Source organism: Chelon labrosus (genome assembly GCF_963514085.1).
Source record: "Chelon labrosus genome assembly, chromosome: 22".
Taxonomy (NCBI): domain Eukaryota; kingdom Metazoa; phylum Chordata; class Actinopteri; order Mugiliformes; family Mugilidae; genus Chelon; species Chelon labrosus.
In genome coordinates this window covers 17,611,463-17,626,615 of record NC_140355.1, presented here as the reverse complement: position 1 = coordinate 17,626,615, position 15,153 = coordinate 17,611,463, and the positions used below count along the sequence as shown (strand labels likewise).

Genomic DNA, 15,153 nt, shown 5'->3' with positions numbered 1-15,153 from the left:
TTAGTGGTGTATCTATGTTCTCAGGCATAGGTCAGGGTGTATTAAAAAAAACACAAGCTGAAACAAGATTTTATCTGGTCGTTGACAGACCAGACGCAAGTTTCTGATGTTCCCGTTTAATGCAGGACTGTTATATCAGAAAGCTTTCATTTTCAGAGTACCTATGAACTGTTTGGTGAGTGTATATCCAGCAATGTATTATTTGCTCGCGTGTGCCCGAAGGAACAGAGAAATGCAAATCAACAAACAAATACAATTACTTTATTCTGGGTGGAGCTTTCACTGTTAACGCGGGTGCATTGTGTTTCATTTACTGTATCTGAGAGACAAAAGCGACAGTGAATCACTTTCTCGCATGTTGCACTTAAAGATACCGTGTCCCGTTCTGAATTGTGACTTTTACGCTCCAGAAATGAAACCGCATGCAACGTGGGCTCGGCGTACAGTTCTCACTTTGTCGTCGTCTCTTCCTTTCCCACGCACAAAGTTATTTAATTTGACCTTAAGCGCACAAATTCTCGCTCTCTGTCGCTGCTCGGTCACACCATCTCTCTCTCTCTCTCTCTCTCTCTCTCTCTCTCTCACTCTCACTCTCACTCTCTCTCTCACTCTCTCTCTCATGAAGTCATTGCCGTTCATCCTCTCAGTGCCGTGCTGAAGCTGAAGGAGCGCTGTGCTGTGTTGTGTTGTGTAGTGCCGTGCCGTGAGCTGCACTGTTCAGGATCTCTGGAGCGACGGAGTCTCTTCTCAGCGCAGTCCGCTTCAGGCTGACAACTGCAGCAGTCCCGCTCCCGCAAGCCCGCATGGAAGTACCGCCAACCCCCGACAACATGCACCTCTAAAAGCTCCATCACGCCGGTTTTCGTCTAGCCCGAGGGGGCGAAAGTCTGCACGCTCACTTTCCTCTTTCCTCCCGAGGTGAAACCGAGCGTCCAAGGATTCCCTCTCTCGTATTTTTTTCGGACAGCTTGTGTTTCTCTTCCCCCTCTTCCGCCTCTCGCAGCCCACTGCTGATTTTTTGACTTTTTTTTTTTTTTTTTTTTTTTTTTCAAAAAACCCTCCTGAAACAAAGCTCTGCTGTCTCCACGAGTCTACCTGCTCGTCCAGCACCCATGAATTCAGATAAAAATGTGTACCTCGGCAGAGACAAAGGCATCATGCGGAAGAGAGCCTTGCTCCTTCGGAAGGGTTGCAGCTTCGAGATTACCAGGTGGGTGCTCTTTTTGAATGGTGGGCGATTTCATTTATTTATTTATTATATATATATTTTTTTTTGGTGTGGGACGAAGGGGGCGATCAAAATGGCCAGAATGTGTCACAGAAGCTCCTGCCTGGAAGTGGCACTTTTCGCGAAGCCACCCAGTGAGTTTCTGTTCTGTTTTTTTTTTTTCGCCTTATGGACCGGGGATTTAGCCAGAACCGGCCATGTGTGTGCGCATAGATAAGGAGCGATATGGGAACACGTATCCAAGGAGTGCAATCGTATAACCACATCAGATTCCCCTCCTTTATGGCCAAAATTACATCCTTTTGTTCGTGTTATCATGTTTATGTCGGAGCCGTGCGTTCACATTTCTTATCGGACCGGGGGGGGATGCGTTACGCACGGGTACATTTTGTCTGCACCTGACTCCGCAATATTGACAGATCTGCTCGGTGGCAGGACACGGTCCATCGTCATTTTATAGCCCAAATCAGGCGGTAATTGGCCAGCACAGGACCAACAGTGTCTGAGGTCTGTCAGTGGTTCCACAGTAGGCTGAAAATATCCAGGTTTTAATTCCATCTCCCTTAAAACATGATGTTTTTGGATGAGGTCCCCTGCTGTAGTCTTAAACAAGCTGGACACTTGTGAGACACACGAATGCATGAGGTCTCGGTGACAAATAGACCACATCACTTGCAGCTGATGTGACTCTGTGTGATACAAATGGGCTTTGGTAAACCTCCTGCAGGTGGGCACGGCCGGCAGGATGACACCGACCTGCTCTGCACCCTATGTGGTCTAAATCCATCCATCACATGTTTGTGTTGTGCGGCCTGGACCAGTGAATCACTGGTTTGCTTAGAGGCTGTCACTTTTACTGATGTGACACCAGTTCCTTCCTCTTTGCATAATTGCTCCCTGTCCACAATACCTCCAGGGACTTGTTTGCTAAGAACTTGTGACAGAGCGGCAACTTGAGGTCATACGGTGTGTTTTCATTAGGGCTGCAGCTGCAACAGTTATTTTACAGTAGCAATTGATCTGTCGATTATTTTCTTGGTTGACAACCTTTTTTGTTACTTATTTTTAATGGTTAATGTGTCCTTTAGGGATTTTAATGTCACATAAAGACACTTCCGCCAGTTTTAAGATCAACACTGAGGTAATCCCGAGTCTGAAGTGGGTCAAAATAAGTTCATGGTATGGGTTAAAGTATAGGTTTGTGCTTTGGAGACCCTGACTTGGTTGGTTTTGACAATATTGATCTTTAGGTGGAGTGGAAAATGCCCAATAAAAGATGTAAGACTTGTAAAATGAGAAAATTTTCTCGTTTGAGAATTAAAATCCTTAAATGATTGTCATACTTGGTTTGAAACGATTTGCTGATTCGTTTTCTTTCGACTGCTGATTCACTGAACCTCACCTTTTCATTATCTCGACTTCATCATCTGCAGATTCATTCTAGTCGTATCATCTCCTCCACTCCCACCTTCACTCTAATTTCCTGCTATTTCAGACGGTCTGCGGAGGTGTGCGCAAATGCAAATATACTCACGGATCTCGCTCCGTTCCTCTTATGGTTGATAACTTTGTCTCAGTATGTGTGTGCTGGTACAGACTTGTGTGCTGGAAGCGTCTGCGTCCACGCTGCCAGGTCTCACTTTCCCAATAGAGGCTTGTGCTGTATTGATGGCGTACGGTGCGTGTGGGGGCGAGGTTTTCTCCATCTCTGTGCCAAGTACTTACTTTCAAATTACACATCCCTTCTAATTAGCCTGATCTGTCCTGTTTAGTGAAAGAGCTTGTTCCATTTCCGTACGCCGCGGAGCCGGAGTCGCATTGTGACGATTCCTGGCAGTTTGTCTCTCAGGCACTAGCAGTTTAACAGACAATCAATCAGAGCCAGGCCTGAAGTGCGATGGGGGAAATGGATTCCCCGCTATACTGAGGGGATACGAAAGACACTCAAGTGAAGGGGCCGCTGCTGAGAAGTCTGTGTATAATTCATTATACTGCGCCGCTGCATGACCACACGGACCGAACACACTGTGACAGCTTCATAAGGACGCTCTCTGTATGTCAGAAACATGCATGATCGCACATGCTCTCTCCGGCACACACCAGCTGAAGTGTTCCCGGGCATTTGCATGTGGAAGGATGTCATGAGGTGGTTTTATCTAGACACTGATCTGGCCTCCTTTTCTCCTCCAGGCTACACACACAGTGGGGAAACATCTTCCAACACTTAAAATGACTCTCCAGGGCTGCCGCTAATGCTTGTGTTAGCGTCTTTTAGCTCACTGATTAACTGCTTAGGCCATAAACGTATATGAAAGTGGTGAAAAACGCGAACACATCTTGTATAAAAGTGCATCTTCGCATTGAGATGCTTGAAAAACATCATTAAATATCATTAATTATCAAACTAGTTAATAGCCAGTTCATTTTCCATCATTTCACATACAGAACATACACATGTAAATTAAATTAACAGTGTAAATCTGTGTAAACGATCTGTGCTAATCTCTCGGAGTTAATCCGTAGCTATTGGTATGAACACATCCCGTAACATTATTGTTTCCAACTGTGTTTTGGACACCACTTCATCATGACTAAGCCTTATCTAACAAAGGCAGCGGACTGCCAGTTGGCAGATATTCTCTTCTGACGGCAGGAAGCCGCAGAGTTGCAGGTAAAAGCAGAAAAAAATTTGATTGGCTGGTTGTGGGATGCAGGTGGTTGCATGTCTGCGCGGCGTACGTGCATGTCCGTACAGTTGTTTGCGTGTATGTTTACTTTTCTGGGAGTACGACTTCATGTGAGAAGGCAATCCATGTCTCCGGGGAGTTGTGTAAAATTCTCCTCATCTCTGCTTATTGATGCTGGAGGCTGCGTAATGCTTTGAACTCTTAAGCTGAGCTGTCAGTTGCATTGTGGGAAATGTAAGCAGCAGATTTTGGAACCATCTCTGGTTCTTCTGCATCTGTCATGATCCACGTCCATTCTGAAAACTTTAAGGGGGCGACTTGTGGTGATGTGGTGACAAGAGATTTGTTGGTGGTTTGTTGAGTTAAACTAGTCGTTTGACGTATGATGCACGCAAGGAAACATTGTCCACAGCTTTTGTTTCCTACCGGGAGATTCATCATTGACCGTGCCGATGGCTGCCTTGGAGCATCAGGTGAACTCAAACAAAGCGACGGCAGCATTGGTGGTTTCTGATTGAGAACAATGACGGCAGCAAGAGCTCACTCTGTCCATATGCTAGGAATATTTTATGTCCTGTTTTTCATTACTCCTCGCGAACCATATATGGGAAATATACACAAGGATTATCCACACAGTCAGATCCGGGAACGACCAATTGTCTGCTGCAAACCGTTGGGAAAGGAGAAAATCACTTTACACGTGAACAGAGCGTGAGTTTATAATGGTGCATAAGCAAGCACACACAAAGCATGTTCTTCACTCTCAAGTCTTGAGACAGAGACTCTGGATATTCTCCAGGAACAACAAATCCTAACGTACTTAGAGTCTTTTTACATTCTTTTCCATAACAATTGCAACGTGTCTGCGTCGAGTCACAGAGGTCTCGGCTCTGGCCTGTCTCAGAGCACTTCCAGGCAGGCTCTGCTAATCGTGTGTGAATGAGATTAGGCTGCACGGTGTCACTTGAAGGAGCCAAGAAGGCACTGGCTCGACTCTGACCGCAAACTGTAAAAACAAACATAACTCTAAGAGACAGCGCCGGAGAGACGGAGGGGGAATTGTGTGAATGGTCACTGCTACTCAGGAGGCGACGGCGTACCCGCGAAGCAAACGTACAAACTCCGACCACAGGAGGAAGATGTCGTCCTGAGGAAGCAAATATCGAGAAACTGCAAAAAGTCAGCAGAACGGTTTTTCGTGAATCCAACGGCATCATCAGCATTTTCAGATGCGGTGGAAACTAACCTCATTGTGTGGAATCTATCAGGCGCTCTCATCGATAGCTGCACAGAACTTAAAGCAAGGCATGTTGCTGGCAAAGAGCAGTTAGAGTATGAAGAAGAACTTGATCCGGTTTGATTTTGCAGCCCATGCCAAACATATACGTCGAGATAAGGAGCCTGTTTACAATGTAGGCAGCAAAGATTAGGTTTGACCTGTGGATTAGTTGGTTTTGAAATGTGTGCTCCTCATTAATCACTTCACTCAGTTTGCTCATGCCATGCTGTCTTTTCCATGCACGCCTCCATTCACTCATTAAACAAAAAGCTTCTGACAGCATGGCAGCGCTGACTTCACCTGCGACCACATTAGTGAGCAAAAATAGATCCTTGGTGGGCTGCAGCTTCTCAAACTCTGACGGACTCACCCGCTCGCCTTCCCACCCTCCTTTGTCTTTGAACTCCTCACTTGAGAGGTTACTTGAGTGCGTTTGCTTTGAAATGCTTTCAGTGTCTTCATTAACCTCGCCCGCTGCCAAGCCCACAATGTTTTGTGACTGCAGTTGCCAGGGGCTTTGCCGTAGCTTGCCGCTTGTCAGATCGGCACAAGGCTGGCTCCAGATGTAGCTGAGGTGCACCGAGCTGAATTCACATGCCTCTTAAACAAAGGGAAGAGGGGATTGTGTGCATATGTGACTTTGAAAAAAAAAGAGAGAAGGAAATATGTATTAGGGCTTGTCCTCTTGTGGTTTCCTGTGAAGCGTTTACAGAAGGCTTCAAAGCTTTATGTGAATGAGGAACACATGTTTTGGATGTCAGACATGCTTTCATGCAGTTTGTTTTTTAGATCTGGGACTACATGAACAGATTGTTCACGGGCAGGAGCGCATTGATGTGCTCTGTAACATAAAGAGCTGAAAGTGGTTGAGATGGGCTGGGCTCCTGGGGTCCCCCTCTGTGTTACGGTCTGTCATAAAGCAACCAGCGGGGAGCCGGGTCGGTGGACTCACTGACATTTTTGCTGACCTAAGACACTCCTCTCCTTTGCATACTGTGGCTGCCCTCACAGACGGATTTTACTTGTCGTTATATTTGTTTTGGCATTAGACGAGAGAGAAAGAGGAAGGGCTGTAGACAGCTTTAATGCAATGTCTGAAAAGTGACTCTACAGGCTGATTGATCACATGGTCAACAGATCATCTAAATTAAATCAGAAAATGCATTGTGTTCAACAAATTATTTTCTTATATGATGACTGCGGAGTATGTGCCTTCTAAATCGGTTACAAATCACAGTAGAAAATTGAAGTCATGTTGTTATATGACAGCGCTACGCTTAAGTTTTGTGCCAAAAGGAACTTTCGTCATCATATTCAAAGGAAACGAGCGTTGGTTTGTGGCAACTCTGCAGAAAGCTCCTCTTTCTGCAGAGTTGTTCTGTTAAACCTCCACCTGATGTTCCTTCTGCATGTCATTTGACTGTAAATATATATTGTTTAGGAATGTTTCCTGAAATGACTAATGCAGTTTTGAAAGTTCCCAGAGTGGATGGCAACATCTGCACATCTGCACATTTCTAGTTGGACCCAACCCCAAATACAGTGTATATACCAGTGGCGGGCCGTGCATTTTCCACTTAGCCCTTCAGTGGCCAACCTCATTCAGAACACCTCTTAAAATACGATCGCTATAGAAACCATCAACAACATAGGCTACACAATAAAATGGGACGTTGCATCGTATCACATATAGCAAGGTGAATGCCATTACTAAAGCAAGACAAAAGTCTCCTCTCACTCACTGCAGCCACCGCTGCCCTACAGCTCCGCACCAACACCAGATATGTCAAATCCAGCAGAAACATCGATGTTGACCCAATAAAATGTCAAAAATATACATAAAAGATGTAAATATAATTCATTTCAAAGTCCGCCGCGAATATGACTCTCTAAGATCTTCAAACAAATCGATAACCTTTCCTCCTTCTGCCATCCTGAATTCAAAAAATAGTTCGATAATGGGAGCAGCTCGCAAGAGATGAACGTGAACCGCTAGCTTAAACGGAGCAACGCACTGACCCTCCAATCAGACGACGCGAAAATGCTACCGTAGGCCACAGAGAAGGCCTAAGAATACGAACTTGAAATGTGATTGGTTAAAGGAACAGCGTCATTACATTATGTGTTTCAAGCTTCAGCCGCCTGCAGCTTTAATTGTGAGGGCCCAGGCAGATTTCTTTCACTCCGACTACACATGATGACTGAAATATGATTGGATAAAAGCTCTAATGTAAGCTGAGAGACAGACATAAAATTAAAAGAATAGGCTGTTGGGTAATATTTAATAAGATTAATGGGAAAATATTAAAATATAAATCAGTGATTTTGATAAAGTTTAGGCCAGCAGAGAAGGCTTTGCTGGCCCTGACGGTCCACCACTGATGTACCTATATATGTGCCTCACAAGAGTAAGAGAATCAAAACCTAGCACCATGTTACAAACCATGCAAATTGACTGCCAAAAGTCTGCTCAGAGAATTACGTGTGTTATGCTAGAGTTATGTTAGCTTTAAACCATAAAAAGAAATGAGTAGTGTGACCGTAAACCTGCTTCTTTCCACCCACAAATTCCCAGATTTCTTTTTATTTTTCAAGTTCACACAGCTCCATCTGGAGACACAAACAGCTTCATACAACTTTTTCCACAATTACTGTTAAATACATAATCATATTACTTAATTATGAATATGAAAATAGATTAATTCTCCATTAAGTGATTGACTAATTGACTAGACAACTAATTGTTTCTTCTCGTTCAAAAATGTTGCACACGGGGAAGCGTGACTGCATCCATTGAATATCGTATCACTTGTCCGATGCCCGTAGAAGGCTGTAGGTGGGAAACAGAAATAGTCTGCACAAGGCTGGCTCTGCTCTGCTCTGCTCTGCCGTACAGTCAGTCCCTCGGTGAGGTTTGATAAACACTGGACTGTAATCACTCCCATATGTGGCTGCATAGCTCAGCGCAGCCCGGCACAGTTTAGCCATGCGCACAATGCAGGCTCATTTAGACAGAAAAATAGACTCAAATTACTAGAAGAAAAATAAAAAAAAAAAAGAAAAGAAAGAAAAGAAAATCCCTCACTTGATTACAACCCTATGTAAACTTTTAGTCTTCGACTGCAACATCTGCTTCCATTTAGGGCTTTAAGACGCATACCTACATATTAAAATGCACTGTGTGCTGCTCCAAGAAAGCTCGGAGGCTGGAAAAACATTTCCCATTATAGTTGGCTGGAGTATGCCCAGCGTAGAGTGAGCTGCACTTAAAGCTGGGTTGAGATGTGGCCACCTTGAGCTCTGCCGCAAGCCTTACACGACTCGTAATCTGGGGAGTGTTGAATAAATTTCCTTTTTGTTTTTCCCCAATCTCTGTCAAGGGTGACGCAAAGTGAAAGTGCTGAAGTGCGAGAGATTAGAGTATCAAAGCCCAAAGTGAGTCTGCACAGAATGCATAGCACACTGTGCTGTGCATTGGTTCACGCTAGTCCGCTGCCCCCTTCCTAACCCTCAAAGCATGATCCAGGAGAGACGGAGGAGGAAATGGAGCCCGTGAAGGGTTACTGTTGTACATTTTTACCCTGCGGTTTCGCAGGAGGCCAGCCAAAACCTCTTCTTGGTTAGAGGGCGAGCGACAGAACAAGACGTGAGAGAATAATAGCGATGCAGTTTGAAAAGCTCCTGCAGAAACATGCACTTTCAGGTTGTAAAGATGTAGCTCAAATTAAGTTGTTGAAATGTGGATATTATTTTAGAAAACTACTTAACGGCGGAATTTCCTCCCCGTTGTAAACCTCCTGCTGCAGAAGTACATGGATTATATTGCTTGTTGCTATTTATTCTGAGCTGGTGTGCACTTGCGAATAGTAGCAGGTTAAACAGTTTGTTACCTCGAGGCCCCACTTTTCCATTTATAGATGTTTTAATATTAGCGCGTATCTTTTGAATCAAATGAGGAAGTGTGAATAATGTTGCATTTCAGAGTGGGAACACCCTTTCAGTGAGTTGCACCAGCAATGGCATGGTCATATGCCAGAAGAAAGAAAAGGGGGGTGAGACTGTGTAACACTTTCTAAATCAAGGGAACTCCGCTGCAGTCTGCAGAGCCAGGATTGTGTCCCTGGGGCTCTGTTAGTCTGTACTTCAGCACAGTGCTGCTTAGAGCTAAATACTCACCTTCAGATCGCTATCATGCTCACAGAGATGAAGCAACATTCAGGGAGAGAGCAATGTTTACGGTTTTCTCTTTCATGGTTTTGCATGCCAATATTTGGTTATTGGGCCTTAAACACAGGCAGTTACTTTCCGATTTAGTTCAAGTGTAGCGCGGCCTTATCTTATGACTTAAAAATCCACTTGTTGTCATGGCGCTGAGTGTGTCTTGAGATAATCTCCTCTTCTATTAGGCATCCTCATCTTCATCAGTCCCATTGATTCTTAGAGGAGTGGGTTCACCATGGTTTGCATAGTAGTGTTTAGTCCATTCATAACCCACGCTGGATGTACAGGCCGCAGTGTTGTCCTTCGATATTTGTAGTATGGAGAAGTGTTACCCAACACTATGGCTCGTTTGGTTATATGATGGTGATTTCTGAAACAAAGGTTGTTGTGCCTGAAAATCTCAGAACTTTATTCAGCATAGTACAAATGAGAGATAATTCAGAAATGCCTTTTTGATGGATAGATATCCTCAATTAATCCTGTGATGGAAATTGTTGTTGAGGTTAAAGTTAAAAACTGGTCTTAAATGTTTCCAATATAAAATCAAAATATACATCGATCCGGCGTAAAATTAAAACCAGGAGAAGGAAATAACATTGACCATCATGTGACACTACAATGTTCTGCTGGGAAACTTTTGGACCTGGCATTCATTCTTGTGGATGTTACTTAGACATGTAGCACCCACCTAGACCAGACCAGGCACCCCCACCCCGTAGCAATGACACTCCTTGATGGCAGCAGCCATCCCCAGCAGGATGCAGCCTGACACAGACACACACAAAAACGGTTTAGGGACAACTCAAAAAAACATGAAGAACAGTACAAGGTGTTGACCTGGCCTCCAAATTCACTAGATCCCAAACTGATCAAGTATCTGTGATCCACAGACGCCCCTCACCTCAACCCATAGGACCCTTAGGCCCCCACTGTTGCCACAGGACACCCTCAGAAGGCCCATGTCCATTCTCTGATGAGTCACAACTGTTTTGGAGGCACAAGGGAGACCTACACAATATTAGGAAGGTGGTCATAATGTTATGCGTGATCTGTATATATATAAACAAGTGAAAAATACAAGATAAGATGTACTGTCATATAGTAAGTGATATATGTACTGTCAGAAGTAAGTATGGACGTAGTAAGTAACTGAATTAAGTGATGAGAGAGGTCAGAGGGGCTGTAGCTAACAGAAATGCTCTGATCATTTTATAATCTCTGCGTCCTGTAGATGTGGAGTTGTATTTCTGATGCAACTTCACCTACTTTCCAGTAAGACTAACAAAGTTGTTCCATATACTGCTGGAGTTTAGACACTTCAGAATATCAGTATGCACAACGCTTCACACCTTGAGGCAGAAGGCCACAACTGGCTCCACTACTGTCAGCCAATACAAATGTGAGGTTGCAGAGACCAGCTCCACAAACCTGGACAGCTGAAGACTGTAAAAATGCAGCCTGATCCGATTAATCTTTTTTTTTTTTTTGCTGGTGCTGCAGGTGTCAGAATCAACAAGATGAATTCACGGACACAAGCTGCCTTGTGTTAACAGTCCAGGATGTTGCTGTAGCGGTGTAGGGAATGTTTTCTTGGCACACTTAAGGCACATAAATCAGTCATGCTTTGAATGTCACATCTTATCTGATCGCTCGTGTCTTGTGTGCATCCCTTTATTTTATCATCTGCTAATGGAAACGTCCAGCATGATAATACTCGGTGGAATTTAGTAGACGAGGAGCTGACAAATCTCCAAAAATTATGTGAGGTTTCCATCATCTTGCATAATCCGTGGATGAAGTCCTACTCTGTGTCTCTGTGTGTTTCTAATTTCCTTCCAATTGAACTGTGATAAAATCTCCAACCACAAGAGGGCAGAACGTTCCTGTAAAAACAATGGGTGCGACAATAATGGTGGTATGATCAAGATTTGGGGGAAAAAAGGGGGGGGGGGTGTAAGAAAAGCTATTATTTACACACAGTGCTAAGAGTCTGAGCTTTTATTATTGCACAGAATATGAGTTCATCTGTAACCATTCACAAAGAAGTGACTGATTCATTGGTCATGCCTTTCCACTAGGAGGAGTACGCGCATTGAGAAGCCTGCGGAGAGCAGGTGGAGTCCGCTGAGGGCTTCATTCAGGCAGCATGTAAAACCGTGCCTCTGCCCACATGTAGCGGCTAATGCAGCCCCTTATCTACATCCATATTCTGTCAAAAATGCAGCTAAAGCACATGTAGCTGAAGGGCCGAGGCCAGAGTGGCGTCCAGGGCCACTCTGATCGTTACAGACGAAAGGTTAATTCACCTGATCACATTTAATGAGGCCGCCGTCATCAATCGCCCGCAACCTGACACAGTGACATTTCACAGAGGCCACATGGTGACCTGCTGGCATTTGGGATGCACTCGAAACAAAGGGGTCGAGGTCTGAATCCAAATCCTCTGCGTGTGTGTGTGTGTGTGTGTGTGTGTGTGTGTAAATGTCTGCCATTAGAGAACATGTGAGAGGAGTGCTGCTGACTGCTTACTGATGAGATTTAAATGAAATCAATGTCACAAGAAGTGTTCTTCTGAATCTGTACTCTCGCACATTAGTTCTCTTTAAGTTCTCCTGTTTTACGACAAGTTACTTATTTTATGAAATTATTGCCTCGTTGTTTTGCCAATAATATGTCGAGAAATAGTGGAAAATGTTCATATATTATCAAATATGTATTCACATTCAACAGCCGCAAGATATTCAGTTTCCGAAGCTGTAACAAGTAGATTTAAAATAGCTGTAAATTAACGTTGTGTTGATTGATTACTCCTGCACTCAGACTCAAGACCTCAAGACTTAAAAGTTTAAAAAAAGTAGAGAACTTGGTGTTCTGCTGCATCAGCATGCGTTGTGCATTCGTGTGCATGTAAAATGTTGGATTATTGTATTAAAAGAAGCCATCTGAGTGGAACTCCTACAATATCAGAGGTGTATCAAAGCAAAATATCTTTGGAACTCCTCACCTCCTTTTGTATGGCTAAAATAACCCCCTGATTTATTATGTAAATGCTCTTGGATAACAACCGTACTCCATGTCCACCTCTAGTCGTGTTGGGGGTCAAATTGCGAGCGCTGAATCTCCAGGAGAACGGCACGGAGAGCGTTGGTGCGCATGGACACCTAAACCTTTGCTGCAAATCACTGAGCTTCATGGCATGTCATGTCTGAATAGGCCCGCGGTTAAGATTGGTGGGAAAGGAAGCAGGCAGCACTTTGGCATCTCATCTATATCTGGAGTTAGGCCTCAGTTATAGCTTTCTTGTCCGCTTGGAGGTTGCATGCAGAGTTTGTACCCTTGTATTCACGGCAAATTGGATGGTAGACAGATGTAGACGGGTGTCTGTAATCGCCTCTATGGGGAATGTGGAGTGGAAAGTCCTCAATTAAATGTACTTAAAAAACTTAAATGTATATCCACAATTCAAGTTGGATGTCTTCCTGACCTCACCGTTTTGCAGCGTGTGTTTTGCGGCTGCAATACAACGGCTGAATCGTTCCATAGTCAAATGAAGCCAGCTGTCATTGCTGCTTCCTCCTACAGGTTGAATATTATCCACGGACAAATGCTCATCGATGAAGTGACATCATGGCAGGTGTATTGATTTGCATGCTGCATCTAATCTGGACACGTGTGAGAGATAAGCCCCCCCACCGTGGTGGCGATTGTAGTAACACGTCACCAGCTTTGCATAACACAGCGTGCGGTGTCGTTTACATCTTCTTTTTACTCATTTCCCTACATCTATATTTACTGAAATGACTCCCACTGGATGCAGTGTCAGTAACCGGGAGCCAGCGTTCAGACTTTCCTGTGCGTGGGAAAGGTGTCGTGTCTTACTCTGCGAGGGCCAGAGTGGCAGCCGTCCAGGAAGGAAGGAGGCACAGCTCAGAGGGATTATCGCACTATTGAGTCAAGAGCTCCTGATCCACACCGTGCAGCTTCGTGTGCTGTTGGAGGCTCGCCCTGCGAGTGCTTGCGCATACACAATCTGTGTACCGGTGCACCGCAGCCTCACTGGCACGGACGAATGAACCCACACGCTGTAATGCTTACACCTACATTAATATCCTGATCTTTGAAGCTGCATTTGTCTCGGGAACAGGGAGCCTGGGATAGTCCAGCGCTGCCAGGTCCCACGCATCTAACAGAGAGTTCATTTTCTAACCGATGCTAGAACCTTGAAAGGACAAAGCTTACTGGTCATGCAGCTTAATTTAATTTTTATAGAAATGGCTAAAACAGATTGGTTATTTGTTGGCTTTGCCATTGTAAATTGAGAACTTCTGAATTAGGAGCAGGTTGGATGCCTAAAGCCTAGACCACAAATAAATCGATTCGCTTGTCGCCCATCACTTTGTAGCTGACAGTTGGCCACTAGTGGATGTTTCAGGCTCTGGTTGCCAGAGTAACTCTTATTTGGCGAGGAAAACATATATTGCTAGTTTATGGACGGAGCTGGCGCTTCTTACTGTGTCATGGCTCTCTGCTGGAAAAGATATTCCAGCTTGATCTGGGTGCGCCAAGACCACTATCGGCGTGGGGAATTTGGTTGGAAGGAACCAAATTCGCGGACGGTGTTCCCTCGTTTTTACACCTTTGCAAAATATCAATCAACCATATCACTCACTCCCATTGGTCATCAACTCGCCTCCATCACGACACCTCAAAGTTGTCATTAGTTCAGCTTGGTACCCACTCACGTGAAGACGCCAAAGAATTTAACAAACTGTCTGTGGTCTCATGACACCTCCTCTTGTGTGTTTAAAGCACACTGCTGCCTCCTACAGTTTGGGATGACCTTACCCTTCATACCATTCACAAAGTCACAATGTAAAGGTAATTAAAAATAAATAAATAAAACCATGTTTCAGCTTCTCAGTCCTATAAAAGATTTTGAGACTTGATATTGTGAGTTTGAAACCTACTTTGGTTACATCCATGTTCGCATGTTCGCGTTCGTCAAGCTACGATACTGGCACATTACTGCCACCTATTGTTCATCTGTGGCATTGGCTGTCTGTTTTCTCAGGTATCGAGACTTTTTCCTACAGTCTGTTTTCATTCATTCAGCTCTTGCTAAGTCTTACCCCGATCCTCCATGTCCAAGTCTCAGTCCGTGTAAGAAAACTGTCCCCAACTATCCTTACTTTTATGCTTCAACTATCAATTGAGTGTACGAAGCAATTTTGAGACTTTTATGACATTGTCAGAGAAATCTTTTGGACTAAATCAATCAGTAAATCGTCAGCCCATGGTTCGATTGCAGCGGTGGACCGTCGAGGTCTCCATCTTTATTTCAAAATAGAAGCGAAAACACCAAAAAGATTCTGTAATTATTGACTACAGAAGAAAGAAAGTGACTAGTCAAGTGAAAGAATCTTATTAACCTTATTCTGATGAGCTATTTTACTAAGAGAAAATCTCTAATTACTCTTTCACACATTCACTGTGTCTTGTTTCATTGTAAATTGAATATTTTCAGGTTTTGGTTGAACAAAAAAAAGCCGCTTGATGACAAATGTCTCAACATTTTATGACATTTTCTGTACCGAACTATTTAATTCCGTAAAGTAAATGGCGTCAAAAAATGTTCTATTTTATTTATGTTTGCTTGTTTTCTCCGTGCGAGGAATCGGTGGTTTGCCATCATATTACACTAGTTCTGTCTCTGTGCGGCAGCTTTGTTATGCATTTGG

At 44.0% G+C, this 15,153-nt stretch overlaps 1 protein-coding gene across 2 annotated transcripts in view; it reads left to right on the top strand.

Moving 5' to 3' along the window:
- The first annotated feature begins 317 nt into the window (after positions 1-317).
- garnl3 (GTPase activating Rap/RanGAP domain like 3) overlaps positions 318-15,153 on the top strand; it is a 77,555-nt gene continuing 62,719 nt past the window's right edge. For both annotated transcript variants that reach the window (XM_084571663.1, XM_084571662.1), the window contains exon 1: positions 318-1,210. In XM_084571663.1, coding sequence (XP_084427789.1) covers positions 1,113-1,210 — 98 coding nt within the window. In that variant the 5' untranslated portion in view covers positions 318-1,112. The remainder of the gene's footprint in view (positions 1,211-15,153) is intronic.